Source organism: Aquila chrysaetos, chromosome 7 (genome assembly GCF_900496995.4).
Source record: "Aquila chrysaetos chrysaetos chromosome 7, bAquChr1.4, whole genome shotgun sequence".
NCBI classification, from domain to species: Eukaryota; Metazoa; Chordata; class Aves; order Accipitriformes; family Accipitridae; genus Aquila; species Aquila chrysaetos.
In genome coordinates, this window is record NC_044010.1 from 47016129 (window position 1) to 47037915 (window position 21787).

A 21787-nucleotide genomic window follows, 5' to 3' on the forward strand; every position below is an offset into this window, starting at 1 on the left:
CATATAAAAATCTGCCATCTTCATATCCATTCTTTCCATCATCTTAGCACTCTCCCATTGTTCAAGGTGACTTTAAATGGCTTTACTGCAGGCTTAGATGATATGAAAAAATTAAAGGTATGATTTTGCTCTACATGTTTGATGCCTTGATATCCCCAAGGTGGTGGGTGCAGGGTATTTAGTGGTAGTTGATTGTGTTAGATGTATCATGCTGACCCAGGCTTTAGTGCTTCTACCTAGTTATTCTGAAATGCAAAGTTTACTTTTCTTTTAAGCAACAGAGAATTGTCATAGCTCAAAATGGGATACTGGTGCTTCTAGTAGCTGTGGAAAACTTTGCAGTTGTTTGGTTTTTGGGGTCTTGCTCAGGAGTTGAAGACTCTGAACTTGCTGGTCTTGGGCTCTGAAGCGCATGTCCTGTTTCCTCTCCTCTTTCAGCACCTTGATCATGTTTAAACACACACTGTGTGGCATAATAAGGATTTTTGGTTTATACTTCTAGAATTTTATGTTAAAAATCTTACATATATTACAAAACATTTCAAAGTTTGGTTGGTTGGCTGGCTGGGTTGGTGTTTGATGGCTGCATGCAGCAGATGTTTTGTAGGGTCCTCTGGATTAACATCTCCATAAAGACCTTCCAATGCCTGTGTTTCTGTATTTATCTCTCTGTTTGTGGGGAGCTCTGCATCATATCCTTCCTAGCACAGAGTGATCCTAGAGAATGAAAGTATGTCCCTGACCCCCAAAATTTGGGAGCAGAAGGTTAGCTCGTAACTTTCAGACCCTATTAGGGTTTGTGCATCACATTAAAAAATTGAACAGTTTCATTGTATTGCTGCTTAACAGATCTGGACCCTTATTCATCACCCTTGTTAATATTTATAACTCTTCTACAGAAAATTCCTTGAATTCAATGCTTGCAAATCTTGTGTTAAACAGTGCACTAAAGCTTCATAGTGCACCAGCCCTAATCTATCTGTTTTTTCTGACAGTAAAAGATTCTGTGTATACACAAGCATATTTCCACTTTCTTTTGTTTTCTAAACTGTGTCTGTTTTTCTTTTAGGCCTCCAGTGGCAATTATTATTTTATTCCATACATCATCACACCTTGTGCTGACTACTTTTGCTGTGAAAGTGATGCCCAGCGAAGAGCTTCTGAGTATATGCAACCCAGCTGGGACAATATCCTGGGGCCACTTTGTGTCCCACTGGTGGACAAGTTTATCAGCCTTCTCAAGGATGTTCATGTTACATCATGGTAATTTTACAACACATACACCTCCAGAACCTTTGATAGTCTCTTTTTAATGTTATGAAAAAAGGTGCAGAGTCTCCAGTAGCATTGATTTTTTTATTTTTTATTTTTCACTGCACTTAATATAGCGTTAAAAGAAGCTACTAACTTTACTGCTTTCTGTATTGATGTCCTGCAGCTGTTGCAGTTAACTAACCATGTTATGCTAGAAATTGATTTATGGTTACTTTCTGAAATATCAGTAAGCAAAGGCAGTCCATGGGTAAGGTGAAGTGCTTAAGTATGAATTACAGTGCATAAGGTTGTAATAGGAGATGAGACCACAGCCTCTTCGTAGAGCTCAAAGCCAAAGACTGTCCTTTTCTGTCACCACATAAGCATATATATATATGGCAGCAATGGGCAATCAAATATAACTTCCGTGGTTTGGTTTTTATTGTTTGTTTTGTTTAATATTAGCCTTCTGATATCACCAAATAAACATGATACTGTTCAGCCACTTCTACAAGGGACTGTTGGAGTTTTGAGGACTGGGGCTGGAGGTGGAAGTCTCTCTTTCCCAGTTGCTCACCCTGTACTCTGCAGCTAGTTTGGTTTTGTTTGTATTTCTGGAAAACACTGGGAGAGATACGCTTCTAGGTTTTCTTTTTCCTGGTGTCTGAAGCATGAGGTAGCGCCGAGGGCCCTCGGATTTCTTTCTCTTTCCCCATTGCCATCCCACCCAAGTGAAAGGCTCACCTGAAAAACTCCTTTTCTCACGTGGTCCCACCCTTAGGATCCCATAGATGACCCTGCTGACACAGACCTTGTCTCTTACACCTCCCTGCATGGCAGGTCTGCTGTTCTTTGGCACCTTGCTGGGCAGCAGCTGGAATATCGCTGGCCTGAAGAAGCACAGGCTGCCTCCGGCTTCTCCAAAACAGTGCTAGAGGGGAGGCTACGTCCAGGCAACACAGGCACGCTTTGAGGAAATGGACAAGAGGAGGAGCAGAAGCTCCGTGAAGTTGGTCGGCATACGGGAAAGATGTACTCAGCGGTGTGGACTCATGAAACTGGTAGCACAGTTGGTCCTGGTAGTAGTAAATTTTGGTACTGCTTAGCGTTTGTGTCATTGTGAAAAGGTGCTCTGGGCACCAGCTGTCCAAAGCTACCCATACACTGTGTCTCTGACATTTATGACCAGGGTTGTGGGTGATTTTGGTTTGATAATTGTGTTGTGAAGTCCCACAGTAAAGCCTCATTTCTCTCTCCCATTTTCAGGCTGAAGTGCCTGAAAGAGGCTTTTGTACAGCTGCAGAATTGGACACTGTTGTGGTAGATCCCTGTGAAGAGGAAGATGTAGCTAGATGATCCCTCATTCCTGCCAAAAGCTTGAATAAGTTTGAAGAGGTTAAGTGCTGGGTCATTCTTGAAAGTGAGACTCCCATTCCTAAATCATTTGGATACTTTTGAAATACATTACCCAGTATCCCCCTGTGATTTGGTTAGCACAGGAAGGACTAATTATCATTAGCCTGGTTGAAGGCAATGCTGGATAGAAACCTGAGATTGGAAATCCATGGTGAATTAGGCCTAACCTCCACTGACATCAGAACAGCTATTATAAGCTTTCCAATAGCACTTACTGTGACCTTGCTGCTTTGCATTATAAACATCTTACACATTATTTGTAAGATATAACGTGTATTAGACAGAGCACTTAGGGGTTTTTGCTATGTGTAGGGCTTATGCTAAGCAAAGTTGAATACTTTGCAATACTCATTTGTAAACAAAAAAGGCATTGTATGCACTTGAGTATCTGTCAGGTGACATCTGCTAACTTCCAAACTATAGACTCCACAAGCTGCTCCGCATAAAGTTATCTCTAAGTAGCCTGTCCAGGTCATTTATAACTGTCGTACTGATAAAATATATGTGATTTTGTATTGTACAAAAGCTCTGGTGTTGTGTTGTGCACTCATTTTAGTGTAAGTAAGATGCACTTACTGGGGGCTTTTACATAGATCCTGCCCACATTGTGTGTTATGTTCACCAAACAGAAAGCAACAGCTTTTGGTGGCTTGTGTTTGGTTTAGTTTCTTTTTTTTAAAGCCTCTTTCCTCCTTTTATGATAAAATCATGTACCTCCTCTTTACATCACACTGGTCTTTCCTCTCTGTGTCGCTGTTATCCCGGTTGCTGCCTTCTTTAGGATACAAATTACCACATCTGTCACGGTCAGTAATGTGGCAAAGAAATGCCACAGTTTTACTGCGTTGATAAAGTTATCTCACAATCCTGGTTATAAACGTATCAATACATAGCCCCACAGTCTGAGGTGGGGCAAGGTGGAATATTTATAATGACTTAATGAAAAATGTGGAACCATTTGATGTGCACCTCACTCTGAGGAAATGGTACTTTTTATTAGAAATTAAGCTTTTTATTAGAAATATAACCATGTTTCATAAGAAATATCTAACAGTCTTCTTCCCACATGGCTATCTTCTATTTCTTTAGTGCCTATTACAAAGAAACACTGCTAAATGATATTAGAAAAGCTAGAGAGAAGTATCAAGGGGATGAACTGGCTAAGGAGCTGGCCAGGATTAAGCTTCGTATGGATAATACTGAAGTGCTGACTTCTGACATTGTCATAAACCTGCTTCTTTCTTACAGAGATATTCAGGTATGTTCCTAAAGACTAAGGAAGATTATTTTACCATGGTATTTTGGCTCTTGTTTGTTCTTCTATACTTCATTGTTTATTAAACAGTGATTCAAAGCTGACACCAAGTTGTTACATTGGTTAACAGTTTGACTTGTCTGTTGGGTCATGTAAGGGGCTTTAGACTCTTATTTATTTTGCCTCTGAACAAGAGACACAGATGAGGTGACTACCTGAGGTCTCCTCCTTTGTTTTTAGTCATCTTTAACCTCCTTAAAAAAAAAAAAAATTAAAAGAAAAAATTTCCTACTGAAGCAAGATGTTTGCTTTTCCCTTCCTTCCCTCCCTTTCCTCCCTCACCCCCAAAGTCAGATATATTTAGAAATTAAGAAAATGCAATTGTTGTGACCCTTGTATTGGCCAGAGGTGCCCAAGTTGAGAACCATCATTCAAAAATACATTAATTTGTTTTTAAAATATAACTGCACCTTTTTCTTTTGATTTTATTTTTTAAATGAGTTCTGCTTTTGCTAAAACATAGCCTGCTTACTGTATTTCCAACCTGACAGTCTCTGTGCTTGACATCCCTTTTAAAATATATTTCCAACAATTCTATGGAAATTTTTTTCCATCAGGAGCTAAGTTGGTTATTTCTTAAGTATAAATGGGTTGTGAGAGCAGTGGGTGACCACATCATCCTGCAGTACCCAACTTTCTATTCCGAGATGTGTATTTTCCTGCACTACTTTATCCAACTTGATTTTGATTGGCTCTGGTGATCATTTGCGTTCTTCTGAAAGGTCTTCTCCCTTGAGAAATGTAATCATCTCAAAACATGTTTTGAACAAACCAATTAAGTAATGTGAGGCCATTTGTGATGTCAGTAAACTGGCCTCTTCAGCAATGTATATGTGGGTTACCCCTGAGAAACCAAAATGAATGCACAAACAGCTGATATACTGCAGAATGAACTGTGCTCAAGTCTGCAATGTCGTGATGAAGTGTCATTCATCAGAGGTCCTTAATGAGGCCTGAAAGAGCCAGACTCATCACCTCTTCTTCCTGGTGCTGGGAGTGTGATCGATCAAACTGGCCAGAGGGGTTCAGTAATTTGGGCAGTGGCACTGAGGTGAGCAAGAGGCAAGTACTGACATGGATAGACAAAATCCCTGTTTAATTCCTTACGCGGAGTTTGTTGCTTTTTCAGTGATTCTTCTAGGAACAGTCACCTGAGATACTCTCTAGCAGTCATGATACACTTTAGTTTAGTGATGCTTTCCTCTGCTTTCAGTTTCTTTATTTTCTTTCTTTTTTCTTCCCCCCCCCCCCCCCCCTTTTTTTTTTTTTAAATCATACTAGGACTATGATGCTATGGTGAAGCTGGTAGAAACACTAGAAATGCTTCCTACCTGTGATCTGGCTGATCAACACAACATTAAATTTCATTATGCTTTTGCATTGAATCGGTAAGGATGATTGATTGAGGTCATCTCATTTTATTGCTGTTCCATATGGGCTTATATATGAATTTATGGTGCAGATAATGTCAGATTCTTTTCCCTTTCTGCATGCACCGATATTCACCACAGTCATCTTTCCTTAATCCCATACTTCCTGTGCACTGGGGCAGCTTGTAACTTTTGAAATGGTTGTTTTCCAACCACCATAATTTTGTCAACAACCTGATGAGGGTGGATCTGTTCCAAAGGCCACCCGAGTAATTGCAAAAGACTCCAATGATACCAATGGGTTCTTAGTCCGGCTGAGATTGTTTATTCTGAGTCACTGATTATTCTGAATGTCTTGAAAAGTTTGGCATAATGGAGTTATGGGTGAGTTATTAAAGTAATAGGTAACAAGCACTGCTTGATCCATGAATACACATTCGTGATACAGCTTCTTTGAAAGGCTGAAAGGTGATCCAGACCTACAGGCACATTACTAGATTAGTAAGCACAGAAATATTATTGAACTCTTCTAGTTAGCTAGATTTCTGTAGTGCCTATATATAATAGTAACTTCATTTCTAAAGAATTTATATTAAGATTGTATTGTAGAAAATAGATCTTACGCAAATGAAATCACATATAATAATAAATGTAACTGGTTAGATGCAATCCACATGCTATTAAAAATTGCCACCTGCAATCTAACTAAAAACTAGCACAGGGCAGCATCAGGATGGCATACATCAAAGGGATTAAGAACTTAATAGATCTAGAAAAGCAGTTCCTTTGGCATTTTATGGAAAGTGGTAATAAGTCTGGTGCCATTTGACAGTTTCATCAGACTTAGGAGTAAATGCAAGATCATTGCTCAGAAAAGTGTTGGATATCACCGTGTCAGTTCTGTGTCAAAGAACAGTCTTCTCACAACATTTTATAGACTGTGATCAATACAGAAAAAAAAAAAAAATTCTCATGCAACCATGTGCAAGTTCATAAATACAGGAACAAAGAATGCAGTACACACCAACAGGAAAGTTCTTAGAAAACAGTGATTTTTGGAAAGGATCTGGTGTTTTGTTAATAGGCTGAGTGATCATCTGAGTAATGCAGTGGCAAGTAGCGTGAAGTGATCTTTGAAAGAATGTAGTAGTGAGTAATACAGAGTATATAGAGTATACAGCATAGGTGTGACTGATACCAGGCATAATTCTAATGTCCATGCTTTTATGAACAGCTAGCTATAGTGATGTTTTTGGAAGGCTGGAATTAAACCTATTTAAAATGCCTCAGAGTTCTGAGAAGTGAATTGATTACAATGAGAATTACTTCTGTGGGAAGAAATGTACCAGGTGCCAGACAATGCCCAAATCTTTCACAGAAAAAGATAACTAGAGCCATATTTGGAACCTTAACCCAAATTTAGATCATGACAAAGCCTTTTTAATAATAATAAGGATAAATTATTAATATTTAGATCTTGATACCAAATATATGAATATGGTTCCTACATATAATTCAGCTTATGTAGGGTTTTTGGTTTTAAGACTGGAAGTGAAGAGTGGGTATCTTGATTCTCCACTCCTGATATCACAGACCATTAAATCTTAGCTGATTAACCATCTACTGAGTCTGTTAACTTGTTTTGCTGAAGTGTATCTTTCAAAAGACCAAAATTTTGATCTGAATATATGAAGACAGAGGGAATCAATTTACATAATTTCCAGTTTGCTCTGGTATTTATCACACCCAGTGAAAGATAATTTTCTCATTAGGCTGCTTAAAAATAAAAGGAAAAAAATGCACTTTTGGTATAAAATTTTTAATGTACCACACAAGGCAATATTTTAAAGTAGAAGCCAGTGTTTTGACATTTCTTTAATTAAATTATGTAAATTCTAAACCATGTTCTTGTCTGCATAATTATTATTGTTATTATTGAATATTATTGTTACTATTGAATGGTACATTTTTCCACCTTTTTTCCCCAAACCCCTAAAAATTGCAGGCTTGATCTTATAAAGCTTCTGAAATTCAAGTCTCCTTAAGATATCATACTGAGAAGTGGTTTCAACAAAAAGGATTTGGCCCTATTTTTCAGAATTTTGTCCAACTTTTTATTATTTCAGGAATTTAACTAAAGATGTTTAGATTTGCCAGTAAGAATAATGCTAGGGTCATGCCTTGTCCTTAGGAAAATACCCTTATATGGTCAGTTTTTAAAACTTTTTCATTTAGATGTGCATAATAAAATTGGCAAGCTCCTTTACTCTTTCTGTCTTCAAATTTTTTGTGTGTTGAGTAGCATGTGAACCTCATGCCGTTAAATCTTCTGTTTTGGCAATGCCAATAGCGCCCTGGTAAGATAAGACAAAACGAATGGCTCATGAACTTTCTTTCCCCATTAACAGGCTTCATTAAATTGATCACTAGCCTGAATCAGCATGACTATCCTTGTGTTCTTCTGGGAACAATTTAAACATTCTTATGGAAAGTTTTTTTCAGAAATAAATGACCACTTTTCCATCAGTAACAATGCAGAATTTAGCTTCTACAGGTGTTCTTGCCTTCTTGAAACAAAATGATGAAAAAAAGTCAAAAGTTAAGACTTGAACATTTTCAGAACAAGTCCACTTAGTTTAAAATGACCCCTAAAGTGTTGCTGTTAGCATCTTACTTCCATGGGATTTTTGAATTACTTATTTTTTCTATTTTAAAAACAAATTCTTTTTAGCAAGTTCTATCAGAATCTGTTTATAAAACAGTGTTTTCACTTAATATGCTATTAATTTCAGCATACCGAACAGTATTAACATTGCTCAGTACAACTGATTGAGCCTACCAGGAAGAAAATACATCATAAGCAAAACAGAATTAGCAGCTGTAAGAATATCTGACCCTGCAGAAGTTAATGTTTGCTTAATCACATTATGAAGGTGTACCAGAACTGTGATCATAATCAACAGAAAAAGTCTTTCACTTATTTCCTCTTGGACTGTGTAACTGAGTTCTCTTGTCAATTAATTTCCCGTAGCATTTTCAAGTCGGTGTTATTGGAGTGCTGCACAGCTAGCGACGTGGCAGGCAAGCGGCAGAGGATGGCTTTCTGGGGGCTTTATTGGTGCGTCAGGTGGACACAAACCCAGTCTGAACCGCAGTTGTGTGCAGTTCTGGGTCCAAGTTAACCAGCTGTGCTAAGGGAAGGGACGGCGATGTTTTACTTTGGACTCGGCTCCATTCCAGCCTAGCTGTATGTCTTCTGGGTCAGAGCCAGCGGGGGTCTGACCTCGCTTGGATCATGAGCAAAGCAAGCCCGGGCCTGCCTGCAGAGTACTGTGCAGAAGTGTGCTGAAGCAATTCCTATTATCGTACACAGGGGAGGCAGGCTTTTTCATGGTCATTTCTGGTATCCTGATTCACACAGCAGGTTTTTAAGCACAGCCCCTCTCCAAGATCCTGTCTTCCTCCCTGGTTTCCATTTCAGAGCAGACCATTGAGAGCATCTTAGATCTGTCATGTCTTACGTCTAATAACGGAGGCTAATAATGGATGTTTGCAATGACAGGCTTGTGCTTACCTCCAGGCCTGGGCTATCTCAATAGGTCACCCTCCTGGCTGCTTGTTTAGAAGTCTTAGGGAGCAAAAGGCCATTCCTCTACCAGTGTCTTAAGCTAATTAATTTTGACTCCACACACAAGCAGAGCAGAGAGTGCTCTCTTCTGTACCGATGTGGGTGGTAAGATGTTGTTCCTTGTTGCCTCCCAGCTGAGATTTAGGTCTGATTGTATCTTAATTTAGGCATAGAATGGACCACATCTTTAGGTATAAGTTCAGCCCAAATGTGCAACATGAATGTTTTCAATATTTGTGCTCACGGCTTTGGTATGAAGTAAGATGCTGTGTAATTGAAGGCTGGGTGTTTCAGATGTGGATGGCTGTTTGCTTCAGTTCATGGGTATACCTAGCCCGGGAGGCAAGCACTGTCTAAGGAGAAGATGAGGTATGGGAGCTGCCATGAAAGGATGTTCTTAAAGTTCCAGATTCTTGAAAGCTAAGAAATTTCTCAATTAAGATTGCCATTTTATTTCCTCTGTTTTAAATGCGTGTCTAATTGAAGGCTGTGATTTTTTTCCTCGAGAGCTTTGCCTGGTGTGGTGCACTGGTATAGCTGGAGGTCTCAATATTTTGTGTCAATCTGCTTGTTAAAGATGTAACGGTTCCATCTGATAAATAAATACACATTTATTATATGGCACAGCCCTCCACCCCACACGTGAAGTATCATTAGTTCCTTATGGGTCCTTTCATGTTTATTGTTGCAATACTCGAGTAATATATCACCATATCATGGAGAAATAGAACAACGGTGCTTACTTACATTTACAGGTGTGGAACTAACACACAGATACATGAAGTCCACTAATTAAAGGTTCTTAGCTTGAGGTGTCTACAGTGTGGTTTTTTTCTTTTGAAGTGTAAAGCATGATGAAATGTATTTAAAAATCCCATTGTCTTCAGCAATAAATGGAAATGCACCTTTATTAATTAGCCTTTGGGCTCTCAAGCTAGCGCTCCTATAAAATGAGGGCTGCATGTTTCCATGGCAAGTCTTTGGGTTGAAGGGACCTGCGTAAAGCTAGAAGACAGTCGTGCAGGATGGCCTCCAGCTGTCTCAGGTGTATGGTTGTCCTTTCTCCTGCAGCTCCCAGCCTCAACTCTATCTGCATCCCAGCTCCCCAGGCAGGGGCCTCAACACCAACAGCGAACCCAAGTCCATGACAGAACCTCACACTAAAACCAGCTCTTGTATGAGATGACTGGTAGCTGTGTTTCTTTTCAACAAAAACCCAACCAACTGAAACAAAAAACACATAACACCCTCCCCCCCCACCTTGATCACACAGTTTAATTTTACATTGGCAAGTACGCATATGGGGCCTGAATTTATGTTGTAATGATGACCTGAATTTCTGTTAAATTTTGAGATTTTTGCAGTTTTAAAGAGTGTTCCTGTGTGTTGTGCCATGTTTTGCATGTCACTATGTTTGTTACTTTTGTCCACTCTGCTTTCCTGTGTGAGTTACGGCTATAGTTCATGGGACTGACTTAGGTTAGTGCTGCTGGCCTTAGGACCTGGATCTTGCCAGGTGAGCTCTTTCATGTGATGCTCTTATAGCTGAGGTCTGCCAAGTGCTTTTATTGACGAATTTCTAGATTCACACACAGAGGAGCTGGTCAATGATCCTTTTTTTGTGGAAGCTTTCACCCTGGGATTTGATGTTTTACAGAATCTGAATGTATGAACACATCCAGCTACCCCTCCAACAAGTAATTTTCCTGAATATCTAGTGCAATGGCTGTCTTTATTACTGAAAAGAAGGTAGAAATACTACCTGCATATATGGCATGGTGTTAAAACTGGTTCTCTAGTATTACAGCTTTTTTCTTCCCTTTTTTTTTTTTTTTTAATTTAAAAACCCCAAGATTCTTCTTAAGGGAGATGGATGTATAAAGTGATTTAATATGCTTTATTAATGTATTACATATGCATATATTCATGCCTTTTGTGTTTGGAATCACAATATTTCAATGTTTTAAAGTATATGTGGATTAATTATAAGCAACAGTTAAATTTTTTGATCCATCTGGAAAAAAAGCCAAACCAAACAAGCAGTAAAAGAAGATCCTAAAGGTTTTTTTTTAAAAAACCTACTATTGTTTTCCACCAAGTCTTTTGCAGAAAACAATAACTGCGATATTGCATTTTTAAAAAAGGTTTCTAGAATGTCTTCTCTTATTTAATAATTTTAGAATAGAATGAACTGTTTCCTATTCTGTGTTTTGTATTGCCTCAAATTATCTAAAAGTATTGAGCAAGTCACGTGAGCAGTATAAATCATGATCAAAGCCAATGGAACAGGAAAGTTTTGCAATCCATTTCTTTGAATTTTACTTGCTTGTAATCAGGTTAAGAGAGTAATAAAAAAGGATGTTGGTTTGTTCTTTATTGCTTTGTTTCCTGTTGCTGTAGTATATATATAGTAGATAGATAAAGTACAGGTATTTATAGTTAATTCAATTGCTAAGTGTGCTTGTCAGCTGACTGCTTAGGATCTACTTCACTAATTTAGGGCTGCATAGCAAAGTTTTTGATGATGCGCAGTACGCTTATGTTTGAATATTTTCCAATTGGCCTTATTTACCAGGACTGGAGATATCAAGTTCTGGGAGCTTGCAGATGCCAGAATGTATGCCAAATTCTGTTCAAAACAGAGTAGACTTTAAAACCAAACTCAGACCTGACACAAGGCCAGAGCTGTGAAGACTTCAGTCTTTTTCCAAGGCAGTTCTATCTTCATTCATATTAAAGATGAGGGCAGATGCAGTCACTATTATTTAACTCAGCATGCTGTGTTTTAACAAGCAACATATTCCAATACAATAATAAAAAAAGGCAATTAGCAAGTGAAGGGCGTAACAGGGTGCAAGTAGATAATCACTAGTAATTGTGAATAATAGTAGCCATAGGAAATTATTCCCATTGAAAAACACTGGGTTATTTAAAATGTTCTGTTCTGTGATTACTCAGATTTAGTAAAAAACACATCATGGGGTTCCTCATTTTATATGAGTGGTTTGCATGAAGCACCTGAAGCATATATGAGGGGAAAAAAAAAAATCTGGTTTTTTTCATTGTCACATCTAACTGGAGACTTGCAAATTTAGTTCGTCTCAAGGCCCAATTTAGGGTCTTGTTTTCCTCATTCACTCTTTCAAGTATCGAAGGTTCTACAATCAAATTGCATCCTTAGTGAAATGTGTCTTAACTCACAAATTAGTTTCTTTTTTTTAAGTGAGAGTGCAAGTGTAACAACTAATTCAAATTAGCTGTTGTATTCCTTAATAATTAAGAATTTTTTAAAAATCTTTTTTGCTGTAGATTTCTGTACAGTTAGTAGCAATTCAGATCACCTGCTATGGAGTCTTTAAGGCATACTTAACTAACAGTGTCCTATTTTTATGCAAGAAAATTCAAAATACATATTTTATTATTAATTATATATCATCACTGGAAGCAAAGGTATTGTACATAATAATAAATGAACAAAGTATTGTATATGAAGACCAGTTATTTTATGAAAGGTAGTATTTACACTAACCAATTAAGTTGTCTCACTGACATTTCCTCTGCAATGTGACAGTGAGATCAGCGTTTTTTTAAATCATGATATGTGCAGTAAACTATTGATAGCTGCTTCAAGGCTGAAACTGGAAGAGAAACAATATTCATATAGGAACAGAGTGGAAAAAACAGGTTACTCTTTTTGAATGGACTATTCTACGGGAAACGTTTTCAGAATTGTTTGTTATAGTTTGATTTGTTCCCTGAGCATTGCTCTTCAAGAAATCTGTTTGCTTATAGAGACCTTAAAATAATAAGAGAGGATCAAATCAATGAGTCCGCATGAAATATAAAGGAAGCCAAAGGTGGATTACCTTGAGTGAGTTACTTTTCACAGACATATGGTTTTCTATAGTATATAGTCTTCTCCAGCTAGGCAGATGGAAACAAGCCATACAGGGGAAGATGTGAACAAAAAAAAGTGAAAAAAAAAAATTGTATCAGCTGTTACTTACAGAGCAAGCTAATTCTTGTCCCAGTGAAATCCATTCTGTTCCTGTTAACATTGTTGGACAAAGGCTTGGTTCACCGAGTGTTGTTCTGGCTCCTTAACCATGCCGACGCTTTAAGGCTGGTAAAACCAGCCTGTGAAGCAGGAAGAATTTTTGGTTTAGGGGTATTTAAAACTAGGACTTCTTATAATGACTGCAGTGGAGAGAAGGATTCAGAGAAGAGAATGGATTTGAGGGGGAAGAAAGAAGCCATGAAATCAAAAAGAGAGGAAAAAAAAAAGATAATTTGGTTTTTGCTGTAAGGCAGTGTTTTTCCAGGTGAGAGGCTGTGATATGGATATGATTTCTGGATGATGTTTGAGAGCTGGGGAAGAGAAACAGCATAAGGATGGCCATAGTGGCTCAAGGCATAGTTCCTTCTAGCGTAGATTCCCATCTCTGACGGTGGTCAATAGCATATACCCAGGGAACAGTCTGAAGATAGGAAAATGTATAGCAATAAATCTCCCTAAGTAATCCCACTGCTTCCACCAATTTGTGGCTCAGGGACTTCCTGAGACAGTGGTGGTAATTTGTGTGTTTGTCAAGTAAATTTGGGAAGGGAAAAGAAGGATAGATTTGTAAAGAGATTCTGCTTTCTGCAAATGATGATTGATTTCTGTTTTAGTGACCTCTCTCCACTAGTACAAACTCAGAGAGAACTTGAACAAACTGAAGCAAACCTCGACATATTATTCTTGCGCTTCAGAGGGGGGGAGGCCCAGACAACTGTGGGGGTGGTGGATGGGACAGGACTGATCTGTGGAGAGAGTGTTTCTGGTGCCATTAGCAGTTTACGAATTTTTAATCTGAGAATGTCCCAGATCCCTTAAATATCAATAGCCATGGAGGATGCTGTGAGTACAATACAAGGAAAGAGCACGAGCACATCCATTAGGGCTTACTGCTTGTGGTGTAGTTGTTCCCCCATGGAAACAAGCAAACGTGTCTCAGCAGCACATGGAGTATCTCTGGGCTTCCCAATCCAAGCCACAATTCCGGTGACTGAAGTTGCCAAGTTACAGGACAGCAGCTTCTTTCTGAGAGGGAGAGGAAAGTGTGGAGAAGGGGGGATGGAGTAGGGAGAGACAGAAAAAATCCTGTCATAGCTTAGTAGTAGGAAGTTTTTAACTGTATCATGCTTTTTGGAAGAAGCAGTATTGCTTCATTTTGCAACTTATCCCTTGGATTCAGAGGACAGTGTTTGAGTTGAATACCTCTTGTTATGAATAAGGATGTCTGACTCCAACCCTAGGTTAAGACAAAATATGACAGCAGGATGGGGTGGAGAGCAACAAATTAGAACATGGGATACAAAACTGAAGTTGCACCGTAACTTAATCATGCCTCAATTCTGCTCTGTTCACTATATGCATTTATATGCACGTGCTTAAAAATTTATTTTTATTATGTGCTAAGCTGTTTTCATCAGGTTTGTAGCCTTACAGAGTGATTCAGACAGGTAAAGGAGGAGTGGATAGTTGGGCAGGATGGGGAGACATATGAAAGAGGCTTGTGTAGGCAGGGAAGCGCGAAGACTGCTTCTGTGTTTAAAGAAACATGGTAGAGAAATCATGTGGGAACACTGCAATGAGCAAATCAGCAAATTAGCAAGTGAATCAGTGAGCAGTTTCTGGAGGAGGCAAACTGTCAGGCAAAACTAAACTGGGAACAGAACATTGAGACTAATTTAGAGGAAGTGATTAGAGGCTATAAAGGTGTCCTGCAGGACAACATTATTTTTTAGGAAAAAAAATCTCTATGTAGTCATTTCTGTCTGAAAAGCCTTAGTTTATTGAAGTTTTCCTCATAGATAAACCATTCCATACCATTGATAGTTCTCCTCTCTGTTTGATTCCCCCCCCCCCAATCCTAATAGTTTAGTTTCTTTTTCAAATACAACCTAGAACTGTACACAGTACTGAAGATTAGCATGCTGGCTATTTGTAAAAAGGCATCATGTTTTTAATTTTTACTCTTTGTCCATTTCCTTTTCATTCCTAGCATTTTGCTTGGCGGGGATGGGGGGTGGATTTGGCAGTGTTTTATTGAGCTCTAGGGTATTTTCATAATTGCCCTAGTATTTAGAAGTAACTTGAAGATCTCTTTCCTCACTAGCAGTAGCTTTTGCAGTTATTGTGTTTACATAATTTAGACTGATTTTCTCTGTTTGGTTTCCATGCAAGTTTTTGCAAGGCAAGGTTTGTAGGGAGAGAACTGAAATGTGCTAACAAAGAAACTAGTGGGGAAAAAAATAGTATTATTATTAACTCTCCCAGGGCATGTGCTTTGTTTTAATACAGTTTCTAAATAAATTGTAGTATTCTTTTTTCTAGCTCATTTACTGTTTAAAATATGTTTTGTAAAACTGTATTTTGAAAGAATTTTCGGGTTGTGATTAGTGATTTTAAAAACTGCTCCCCCCAACCCCAGACAAACCATGAAGAATAACTCATATTTTCACTGCACGTGTATGCAGACTTGTTTAAGGTAGGATGCATCATATCCCAGACATGGAGAGGCTAATAGATTGTATGTTGAAGAGCGCCAATGAAAAAATGCCTATTTCAAAATTGTATTTTGTTCCCAAAGTGACTAGTTTGTGTGATACCATGAGGAACATACATATTTCAGTGCAAGCTGGCCTGTAACCAAGGAGCAGTAAAATAAACTAGTAGGGTCCATTCTGTGGTAGCCTGTTGTGATTCTGCTCTGGCTTATAAAACTTCCTATTCAGGGGATTTGCTTTGCAGAATCAGTCTCACCTGGAGCACCAATTTTCTCCATAAAGAGAACATTTTCTGCCTTCCTTCTCGTGACTGTACATTGTAACATACAGTGCTTTAGCTTTCCCTCCTCAGAGAGGCTGTGGCATCTCCATCCTTGGAGGTTTAATAGATTCAGCTTTTCAGACAAAGCCAAGGCTGCCATGGTCTAGTGTTGGGAGATGGTCCTGCTCTGAGAAGGAGATTCTGTTAGATGACCTTCAGAAGTCCTTTCCAACCCACATTTTCATGGTTCTCTCTGCTATGTCTTTAAATGGGGCCTGGGAAGGTGTGGAAGCCAATATATTTGATTTTGGGTAAGAGAAATAGAAGTCAGTGCTACAGTCTTGACGGTTTAAGGTAATCTCTTTTACTCTATTGATAACACCACAGACCTGTTTCAAGACACCTTGAAACAAATTATAAGCTGTCAGACATGCAGATCTGACAAAGTGTGGGGTATGAAGTAAGAGATGAAAACCTGTCTTGGTCCAGCATAACAGGTTCTGCACATTTTCCAACAGTATATTTTCATCTTGACTTAGAGAAGTTGCTTGTAGCCCAAGTTATGTGATTTTTCTGTTGTTTTTTTCTGGGTTAGCCCTCTGTTTTTGGGATTGCTTTAGAAGGCGATAACTGTTCCCAGATTTGTAGATTATTGTAATTGATATGTTGGGTTTGTATTGCCCAATGGGCATCAAATTCTCCTGCTGTGAAAAACAGAGTTTAATATAAAGGTATCTAAACTGATTTTTGTTTATAATACCCTGTTAGATTAGTGTATACTTGTCATGTGCTAAATTTTGTTCATTTTAATACATTTTTACTGATGATTTTTTCCTTATAACAGATAGAAGCCTTTAATTTTATTTTGAGTCCTGTAGTAGTACACTGTTTATTTAGGGCTTGGTCCTTTGAAATGCTCCTGGTATTGTATTTGGTTCATCCTTTGATGTCCAGAAGTATTAATCTGCACAGTGTCTTATTTTAAGCAGGGTCTTGCTTTATGCATTGTATTTTTTCTTTAAAGTTAATCAATCAGTACATAACAACTCTTTGTATGATCATTAATATTTACCCGGTTTTCATACAAAGCAGAGTTGAGTCAAAGTTTGTCTTGTCTGCGAAGCAGTGATTTTTTTAATTTTCATCTTCCATGCAAAAGTGCTGTAAGTTAGGTACTAGTTGTGTATTTCTTGTGTTTTCAGCAAGAGCTTGAACACGGGCCAACTTCTGTGACCACGTTACACATGACCGGGGACCTGCTGGACTTAGCATTTTAGGGCCTAATTTTGTTCTAAGCTCTGTTTACTCAACTTTCTCTGGGCTCCTATTAACAGCAGTGAAACTTGGGTACTATTCCTGAGAGAATCTGGTTAGTTCAGAATGGGTTTGGTTAGAGAATGCTGACCTGTGCAATGGATTTACCCCCACACTTTTTAACTTCTATTTATTTCTTGTGAAACTGAAAGAAGGTACTAACTTTCTCCTTGTATGCTCATTAGAGAAGACCAGTATTAATACCAGAACAACAGTCAATCTGAAGAAAAAATGCTTTAAAAAATATTCAAGTACTTGCTGTGAAAGTTTACATTCTGCCAGTGACATCAAAGGCAGGATACAGCCTGCACAACTAGCTACAAATCTGTTTAATCTTATTAGATGTTCTCCATCATCTAACATGCACAGAAGCCTGAATTTGCTACAGATGTCTTGTTATTGGTCTTCTTGCATCAGCTGGTTACCTAAGGAACGGAGCTGCTTTACAGTAAATATTAATCCTTTCAGAGCATGCAAATAATAAATTTACCAGAAACCGTCATCTGCTACTGGTATTGCTGACAAAGTAATTGTAGGACTTGTAAGCCTGTTCCTGCATACCTAGGTGGGGATCAGAAAATTGTAAACAGTTCTCAAAAGGGGTGGGTAAATATTTTAAATCTCTCTGATGATTAAAAAATGACTTGAAGAGGCTATTAAACTTTTAAGCTCTGTTTGCATTACTCTTGCAAATAGACTTTTTTTTGTCTAGGCGACTTTTTGCAGTAAATAGTGAATTCTAAACTTACAAAACCAGCAAGGTAAAGGGAGGCAAAAATTCTGATGTGTTTAATAATAATAATGAGTAGAAATGTTATTTAATCACTGATTTCTTACCAATATGATTGTTAAATATTTGTGAAAAGAAGCTGTATGACAGCTCTTTGTTCTCCAAATTTTTCTCTAATCTGAAGAATTTTAATTAAGAAATAAATACAGTTCAGTTTTGCCCTTTTATTCTTGTTGTAGTTCAAAGGCCCCATATTGAGCTCCATTATTCTTTTGCCTAAATAGGATTGACCTGGCTTCTCCTGTACTTAGTCAGTATCGCTTGGTATTGGCTCTGGATCCTCTGGATTCAAGATTACAAATCTTGGGCATAGCTGAATGAGCTGTCAGCTCGAATGCTGAAAATAGCCAGTTTTGTTAAGTATTGTCGGGAATGAACACTAAACAAGCACTTGTTTCTCATTGCAGGATGTGCAGAGTCTGTCTGCTTACACAGGGAGGAATCAAGTCAGATGGCAGATTTTTTCATAGAGGAGTTCTGGGCTTAAATCAGTTCTTCTGTGAGCTAGAAGTAGAGTCCCATGATAGGAGAATACATTTGTTTTTTATCAATCAACGAACAATCATACATCAGTCTAAATAAAGTCAAGTCCGTATGTAGTAATGATGGATGGGTTGTGGGATAGATGGGGGATAATGTTATTCCACCACCTTGCAGTTACTGTTTCAGATCTGAACTAATTTATTTTATTCTCTGTATGTGATTTCAGAAGAAATAATGCAGGTGACAGAGAGAAGGCACTACAAGTTATGCTTCAAGTCCTGCAGACGTGTGATCACCCTGCTCCAGATATGTTTTGCTTATGTGGGAGGATCTACAAGGATATGTTTCTTGATTCTGACTTTAAAGATACCAATAGTCGAGATCATGCCATTGAATGGTAACAGAAGAAAACCAAAAATACCTATTTAAAAATGTTTTCAGACTTTTACTTCTGGTTATGAAAAGCAGGGCTGTAAGAATTAGATCAATTGTTCTACTTACCTCTTTTTCAGGGTCCTGTTTGAGTAATTGGTTTACTGAGCACCAGATCTTTGGATATGTGTTTCCTTGCTTCTCTTTATAGACTATCATGAATATAGAATGATACACTTAGTTTGTTGGGGAGGGGACAATGATTCACCCATGTGTTTGTAGAGAAAATACACAATTAATCTGCTTCAAGGCCAAAATGATGTGCAAGTGAGATCATGGGACTTATGTTGGTCCTCTGTGCAAGGATGGTTTCCACACTGGATCCCCAGGAAATGCAATGATCTACTCTATATACAGAAAAATATTGATAAACTGCATTATGAATTTTCTTAAGACAGTAAGGCATGCATGTGCACACAGGCTGTCACTGACATACTGTTCACATAGGTACGTTTGTATAATCATATAAATACTGCTGAGTACAATAATGTTAGCAATGTGGGTTTGTACTGTACCTGTGAAATACTCCTCTCTCTCTCTCTTTTCCCCCCAAATCACCTCAACATGGTTAGTGCAACACTGATAGGTAGTAGTGAACTTACAAGCTTCAGATGGATCTCTTCATCCTGCATCAGCTAGTGGTGTGCATTCAGCCTTTATCAGCTGTGTCTCAGTTACCTTTAATGAATGTGAAGCTCTAAAAGAAAGGTCGTGGAGCCTTTTTTTAAAACTTGCACTGAAGACTAGTATTTTCGCTGCTTTTCCCATATGAATGATATAATAAAATTAGGTTCTGTTGGATTTAAGAGTTTTGCAGTAACTGGTGTGCAGTAACCAGTAACCAAAACTACACAAGGTGGCAGGACAAAAAACTAAGCAGTTTTTCTTTCTCACCATAAGACAAAAAGCTACTTTTTTTTAAGTGCTCTTTGCAAGGGGTGCCATTGGTCCCAATTAGCCATATAGTCCTTACGGTAAATTAATAGCTTAAAATACTTAGCAAAACTTTGCAGTATTTCAGTTTGCCTATACAGTGAGATGTGAGCTCTTGACTCTTCTCTGCAGGTATCGCAAAGGATTTGAACTCCAGTCAACTCTGTATTCTGGAATTAACCTTGCAGTTTTGCTACTTGTTGCAGGACAGCAGTTTGAAAGCTCAATGGAACTGAGAAAAATAGGTAAATATCCACACACAGTGCCACAGACAAGTTTTCTGCCTCTCCCCCTGTGAAGAAAACAAAATGCTTAGTGATGGGTTGCATAGACAGAAAGGTGGTTCAGGCTTTTTAGTAGTGGGTCCTGGACGGCAGTCTAAACCACAGGGATCTTGAAGGACCATTTTTCTCCTTGTTGCCTTGGAGCAGCTTTCTAGTAACTTGGCCCATCTAAAGGGTCCGAGAGATGGGAGAGGAACGAGGAAGGACCAACTTCAGCACCATCCGTAAACCGCCTTTACTTCATCACGGAGATTATCCCATTGCATAGCCAACAGGTGACAAAGACAGGGTGTGACATTGTGTGGCCCAGCTCCCCTGAGGGATGCCAGGGAAGGATCCACAGGGTTTCTGTTGTCCATGAACTGAGAGATCCACAGGCAGTATCACCTGGAAGGATCTACCAGCACAGTAACTTGTTGCCTACCTACATTCACATCTTCCACATAGGTGCTAACTAAAATGCACCACTATACGTCTATAAAGAAATCATATGATAGAAACAGGTACACAGTTCTTCCTAGAAAGACAAGAGTTGAAAATTGTATTTGGAATCAGATCCTGCCTGAAATGCATACTTGAACCTTAAAGGGGAAGAATGCAAAGGTGGCTTTAAATCATTCCCCTGATCTTGCTCTGGGGTGGACTTGTGTAAGCCTCTAGCCATGGATCTCTTGCAGTAGATGCAGATCTCGAGGACACAGAGATGCGCAGCTTACACTGACAATCAGGAGGCAGATAGCCCAGACAGGTAGCACAACAGGTTTTTCATCATCCTGTGTGGTAGGAGTTCTGACTGTCTGAACTGTGTCGGGGATGTTATTTGCAGACCCAACCTTTGTGTTGAGCAATGTTTTATTTCTGAGGAAAACTTGCTCCACTTTATCACTAATGCTTAATCAAGTCTTATTAGTCTTTTACTGATAGACCATCAGTAAAAAAACCCACTTATTAGTGTTTTACTGATAGAAAAATATGGTTTTTAATTGAAATTTTACAGGTGTACGGTTAAACAGTTTATTGGGAAGAAAAGGAAGCCTAGAAAAAATGAACAATTACTGGGATGTGGGACAGTTCTTCAGCGTGAGCATGCTGGCTAATGATGTTGGTAAAGCAGTACAAGCAGCAGAGAAACTTTTTAAGCTGAAACCTCCAGTGTGGTATGTGGTAGAAGGCTGTAGCTCAAGTACCCAACTATGGGGAGAGACACAAATTAAAAACATCTTGTAGTCGCTTGGATAACTTAGCTGGATTTTTCCATCTCAGATTGTTTGTAACTCTGACTTTATACTCTCTTATTTTGGGAAGGAAGGGGGAAGGTAAGAAATTAAGTTACCCATCATTGTTGGGTTTATATCCCATTGAAGTACATCTTTTATAAGAAATCATTTGGAAATTAGTGATGATTTCTTGTGAAACAATCTTGAAAAGATTGGGAAACCATTCTTTTCAGAGTTTAGCTAGCTGCTGCTTCCTTCCCCCACCATCTTCTAGCTCATAATATCCTGTCTAATCACCATGTAACTACTCGCGTAACTATAGCCTTTTGCAAAAAGATATTGTTCATAAACATCCATGTGAGCTTATGACTTAAGATTTTGACTAAACTTGCTATTCTTTCCAGAAATCTGTAAAAATCAACACAATAATTTTCATTATGGTAGCTTTTAAAGTCCATTTCATTTTGCAGTTAATTTTTTGGGTGTATAAGTTAGTTAAGTGGTTTTAGAATCTGGTCAAATTTTGTTTTCTCTCTG

At 38.4% G+C, this 21787-nt stretch overlaps 1 protein-coding gene across 4 annotated transcripts in view; it reads left to right on the plus strand.

The window, feature by feature from the left end:
- Window positions 1-21787, plus strand: part of MAP3K15 (mitogen-activated protein kinase kinase kinase 15) — an 88558-nt gene that overhangs the window by 34303 nt on the left and 32468 nt on the right. For all 4 annotated transcript variants that reach the window (XM_030019869.2, XM_030019871.2, XM_030019870.2 and 1 more), the window contains 6 exons: window positions 1070-1263; window positions 3760-3928; window positions 5267-5373; window positions 18611-18781; window positions 19882-19994; window positions 21031-21190. In XM_030019869.2, coding sequence (XP_029875729.1) covers window positions 1070-1263; window positions 3760-3928; window positions 5267-5373; window positions 18611-18781; window positions 19882-19994; window positions 21031-21190 — 914 coding nt within the window. The remainder of the gene's footprint in view (window positions 1-1069; window positions 1264-3759; window positions 3929-5266; window positions 5374-18610; window positions 18782-19881; window positions 19995-21030; window positions 21191-21787) is intronic.